Here is a 4,778-nt window from a genome sequence, read left to right as displayed (position 1 = left end):
GCAGGGGTACACTACCTTGGCCGTGTAATGTTTGACAGTATTGGTTGCATTCAAAGCCTAGATATTTTGTTCCTCTGTGTATGGGTCATGTTACAACACATTTTATGCTATTATCGCCATGTAGATGCAATACGATCGACCTATATGCAATATTAAATATTATTGTAATTGGTTTAAGACAGAGAGATTGATAGACAAGAGAGAGGCTCAGTCTGAGCAAACATTGTTTTATCTCTAAGAGGACATCGCAGCTTTCAACACTAGCATTGTGCTTGGGTTCTTGAAATCCCCCTGTAGCCCTAAAGAAAACACAGGCAGACCCAAGGGAAGTAGCAGATTAAATTCCCCCTGTGAAACCACTCTGACGCTTTCTATTCTTACACCACTGTGGTATGAAATMATATTATCGTCTCCGAAAATGGGTCCTACTCCAATTGACGGGAAGCTAGCATGACCCATAAAACACAGCTATTAAACTCCCACCTCAAACCACCAACATGGTGACTAAGCGACAGGGCACTGATACATTTACATCAAGCTATACTATAGCATACTGTATGTAGAACCTGTGATACTTTCTCTTCTATTTGACTGGTTATCAACAGATTAGTTTTCAGAAGATTTACATAATCTAACACAACTATACTATAACAATTTATGTAAACGTTACTATAACAATTTAAGTCATCTATACTATTACAATGTTAGTCATTTATATTATAACAATTTAAGTCATCTATACTATAACAATTGAAGTCCTCTATACTATAACAGTTTAAGTCGTTTTTAAGGATTGTGTTCTTGTTTACAGTACTGTAGCGTGAAAGTGTGACTGACAGTTTAGTAATGCTAATCTCATTTTGCAGAATGAAGCAGCCGTGTATACGATGGAAAATATAACAACGGACAACTGGAGGACTCTTTGAATAGGCAGCGGGAGTCTGGAGGAGAGAAGAAGATTGGCAGAACCTATTAAGAAGACATTCCGTGACAGCAGCAAGATCCCGGCACAGCTACATCACAGGATGAGGATGAAATACACAATCTCCCTTGTCTTCATTGTGGCACTGGTCATCATTGAGAAGGAAAACAACATTATCTCACGGTAAACCTKAGCCCATCTCCATGATCAACAGAGAGAGTGTGTGTGTGTGTTTGTGTGTGTGTGCATTAGGCCTGTCTGTCTGTACTGATCTCCCTCAGATAGGAACAGACTCACCTTTATTCAGAGCGGTGTGTTTGGGACATTCGTTTCAGCTACTCACAAAYTGGTATCAAGTGTCATGCTGTGTTTTCCAAGTAGTCTGATTGGATGAAGTAGGCATGTTGTCTCGATTTCAATTGCATATATTGTTTACTGACTTTAATTGATTTCACTGTCTGTGGATAAGATGGTCTTGTAAAACGATAAAACATGTTGTTTAACACTGCCAACCCTGTCTTGTAGGGTTTCAGACAAGCTCACCCCAAAGCAGACCCCCCAGACACCCCTCCAGCCCAGTAACTCTGCCCCAGCCTCAGCCCTGGGTCTCCTGAAGTTGAATGGCTCCTCCTTCACTACCCTGAGCAAGCTGGACCCTGTCTTCACCCTCATGAAGAGACGCCTGGAGAACTACACCGAGCAGAGGTCTGTGTGTGTAGCATGATATACTATTTATCATACAGTAAGACAAAGAGTCTGGCCTTAATGGCCACATGTACTCTTAAATCTACATCCTGTACAGCCAGGAGAGGACTGGCCATCCCTCAGAGCCTGGTTCCTCTCTTACCCAGTACAGCCAGGAGAGGACTGGGTATCCCTCAGAGCCTGGTTACTCTCTACCCAGTACAGCCAGCAGAGGACTGGCCATCCCTCAGAGCCTGGTTACTCTTTACCCAGTACAGCCAGGAGAGGACTGGGCACTCCTCATAACCTGGTTCCTCTAGGTTTCTTTCTAGGTTCCTGCCTTCCAGGGAGTTTTTCCTAGCCACTGTGCTTCTGCCTCTGCGTTGCTTGCTGTTTGGGGTTTTAGACTGGGTTTCTGAAAAGCACTTTGTGACAACTGCTGATGTAAAAAGGGATTCATAAAATATATGTGATTGATTGATTGATACTACAGTACCTATAATGCTGTGTGTAACTAATCATGTTTGATCTCAGTAAAGACATTCCCGAAGCTAGCATAATGGTGTCCCCACTCCTCATCAGTATTTGTATGTGTGATGTCCAAGTGGTTGGGAATAACGTTAAAAAAAAAATGTATCCGATCTGATTGACATTGGACAATAAAGTTTTGTATTTTGTACTGTATTGTAGGTCAGACGTCATGGGGTCAGCAGGAAACAGAAAACACATCCTCCTATTGGCCACCACGCGGACAGGCTCCTCCTTCGTGGGCGAGTTCTTCAACCAGCAGGGAGACAACATGTTCTACCTGTTCGAGCCGCTGTGGCACGTCGAGAGGTCGCTGACGTTAGAGGGCGGCGGGACCAACGCCACAGCCGCCGCCCGGGCCTACCGGGAAGTCCTCCAGGGGCTCTTCCTGTGTGACTTCACCCCTCTGGAGAGCTTTATTGACCCACTTCCTGTAGACCACGTCACCTCAGCCCTGTTCAGGAGAGAATCTAGCAGCTCTCTCTGTGAGGAGTCCGTCTGTAGCCCGTTCGTTAAGAAAGTCTTTGAACGCTACCATTGCCGGACCAGGAAGTGTGGTCCCCTCAACCTGACCATGGCGTCCGAGTCATGCCAGCAGAAGGAGCACAGGGCCATTAAATCCGTCCGGGTGCGTCAGCTGGAGACCCTGAGACCCCTCGCTGAGGACCCTCGTCTGGATATCAAGTTCATCCAGCTGGTGAGGGACCCCAGGGCGGTTCTGGCCTCCCGCATGGTGGCCTTCTCCGCCAAGTACAACAACTGGAAGAAGTGGGCCGTGGACGGAGACGTGCCCGTTGACGACGACGAGGTGAGGAAGCTGAAAGGGAACTGCGACAACATCAGGATGTCTGCGGAGGTTGGCCTGAGCCAGCCATCGTGCTGAGCGGAGGTACATGCTAGTACGTTACGAGGACATCGCTAGATTCCCTATGAGGAAGGCAGCGGAGATGTACAAGTTCACGGGATCCCGTTCACTCCTCAGGTGAAGGACTGGGTACTAAAGAACACCCAGGCTTCCAATTAGGCGAGTGGAGTTTATTCAACACAGAAGAAACTCCTCCGAGCAAGTAGAGAAATGGAGGTTCAGCATACCGTACAAACTGGCCCAGGTGGTGCAGAGAGTTTGTGGACCCACGATGAAACTGTTTGGGTACAGGTTTGTGAACAGTGAGGCGATGCTGACGGACAAGTCTATCAGTTTGATCGAAGAAAAAATTTTCATACAAAATTTTTAATAGACATTTTACGGTAACTCTGAACTCTGCTCATCAGACAAAGTGGACAAACAGATGCGATTATGAAGTGATAGTTGTGAGGATATTTATTGGGGACTGTACTAGTATACAACAGAGTAATGTATAAGACCCTTTATAGATACATATTAAATGATAACATGTTACACTCCAGGGTGTAGAAGGAAATACACATTTTTGTGTGTAATAAAAATGAATGAATACAAAAGCGAGTACTACCTTAACTTTTTACAGGGACATTTAACAAAAGAAAACTCTTGTTACATTAGTACTACATGGTAGAAATCCCTTGTTATATGAGTACTACTGGTAGAAACCCTTTTATATAGTACTACATGTAGAAACCCCTTGTTATATGAGTACTACATGGTAGAAACCCTTGTTATATGAGTACTACATGGTAGAAACCCCTTGTTATATGAGTACTACATGGTAGAAACCCTTGTTATATGAGTACTACTGTAGAAAACCCTTGTTATATGAGTACTACATGGTAGAAACCCTTGTTATATGAGTACTACATGGTAGAAACCCTTGTTATATGAGTACTACGGTAGAAACCTTGTTATTGAGTACTACGTGGTAGAAAACCCTTGTTATATGAGTACTACATGGTTAGAAAACCCCTTGTTATATGAGTACTACATGGTAGAAAACCCCTTGTTATATGAGTACTACATGGTAGAAAACCCTTGTTATATGAGTACTACATGGTAGAAAACCCCTTGTTATATGAGTACTACATGGTAGAAAACCCCTTGTTATATGAGTACTACATGGTAAGAAACCCCTGTTATATGAGTACTACATGGTAGAAACCCCTTGTTATATGAGTACTACATGGTAAAAACCCTTGTTATATGAGTACTACATGTAGAAAACCCTTGTTATATGAGTACTACATGGTAGAAAACCCTTGTATATGAGTACTACATGGTAAAAACCCCTTGTTATATGAGTACTACATGGTAGAAAACCCTTGTTATATGAGTACTACATGGTAGAAAACCCTTGTTATATGAGTACTACATGGTAGAAAACCCTTGTTATATGAGTACTACATGGTAGAAAACCCCTGTTATATGAGTACTACATGGTAGAAAACCCTTGTTATATGAGTACTACATGGTAGAAAACCCCTTGTTATATGAGTACTACATGTAGAAAACCCTTGTTATATGAGTACTACATGGTAGAAAACCCCTTGTTATATGAGTACTACATGGTAGAAAACCCTTGTTATATGAGTACTACATGGTAGAAAACCCCTTGTTATATGAGTACTACATGTAGAAAACCCTTGTTATATTGAGTACTACATGGTAGAAAACCCTTGTTATATGAGTACTACATGGTAGAAAACCCTTTATATGAGTACTACATGGTAGAAA

At 42.8% G+C, this 4,778-nt stretch overlaps 1 protein-coding gene and 1 long non-coding RNA gene across 2 annotated transcripts; one reads left to right on the top strand and one right to left on the bottom strand.

The window, feature by feature from the left end:
* Positions 1-794: 794 nt before the first annotated feature.
* On the top strand, positions 795-3,688 carry chst3a (carbohydrate (chondroitin 6) sulfotransferase 3a). Its single transcript, XM_024143411.2, is given in 6 exon segments — positions 795-1,105; positions 1,448-1,627; positions 2,297-3,010; positions 3,012-3,091; positions 3,094-3,185; positions 3,187-3,688. Coding segments are annotated over 6 exon segments (1,329 nt in total). The 5' UTR covers positions 795-1,025; the 3' UTR covers positions 3,370-3,688.
* Positions 3,689-4,009: 321 nt separating this feature from the next.
* On the bottom strand, positions 4,010-4,421 carry LOC139026135 (uncharacterized). The gene is made up of 2 exons (XR_011477850.1): positions 4,302-4,421; positions 4,010-4,208 (listed from the first exon to the last, which is right to left on the bottom strand). It is a non-coding gene; the product is annotated as an uncharacterized lncRNA (long non-coding RNA).
* Between the last annotated feature and the right edge of the window lie 357 nt (positions 4,422-4,778).

The sequence above is a fragment of the Salvelinus sp. IW2-2015 genome, unplaced genomic scaffold (genome assembly GCF_002910315.2).
Source record: "Salvelinus sp. IW2-2015 unplaced genomic scaffold, ASM291031v2 Un_scaffold3953, whole genome shotgun sequence".
In the NCBI taxonomy this organism is placed as follows: domain Eukaryota; kingdom Metazoa; phylum Chordata; class Actinopteri; order Salmoniformes; family Salmonidae; genus Salvelinus; species Salvelinus sp. IW2-2015.
Note: the sequence above shows the minus strand (reverse complement) of the source record. Positions and strands in the feature narration are given on the sequence as shown.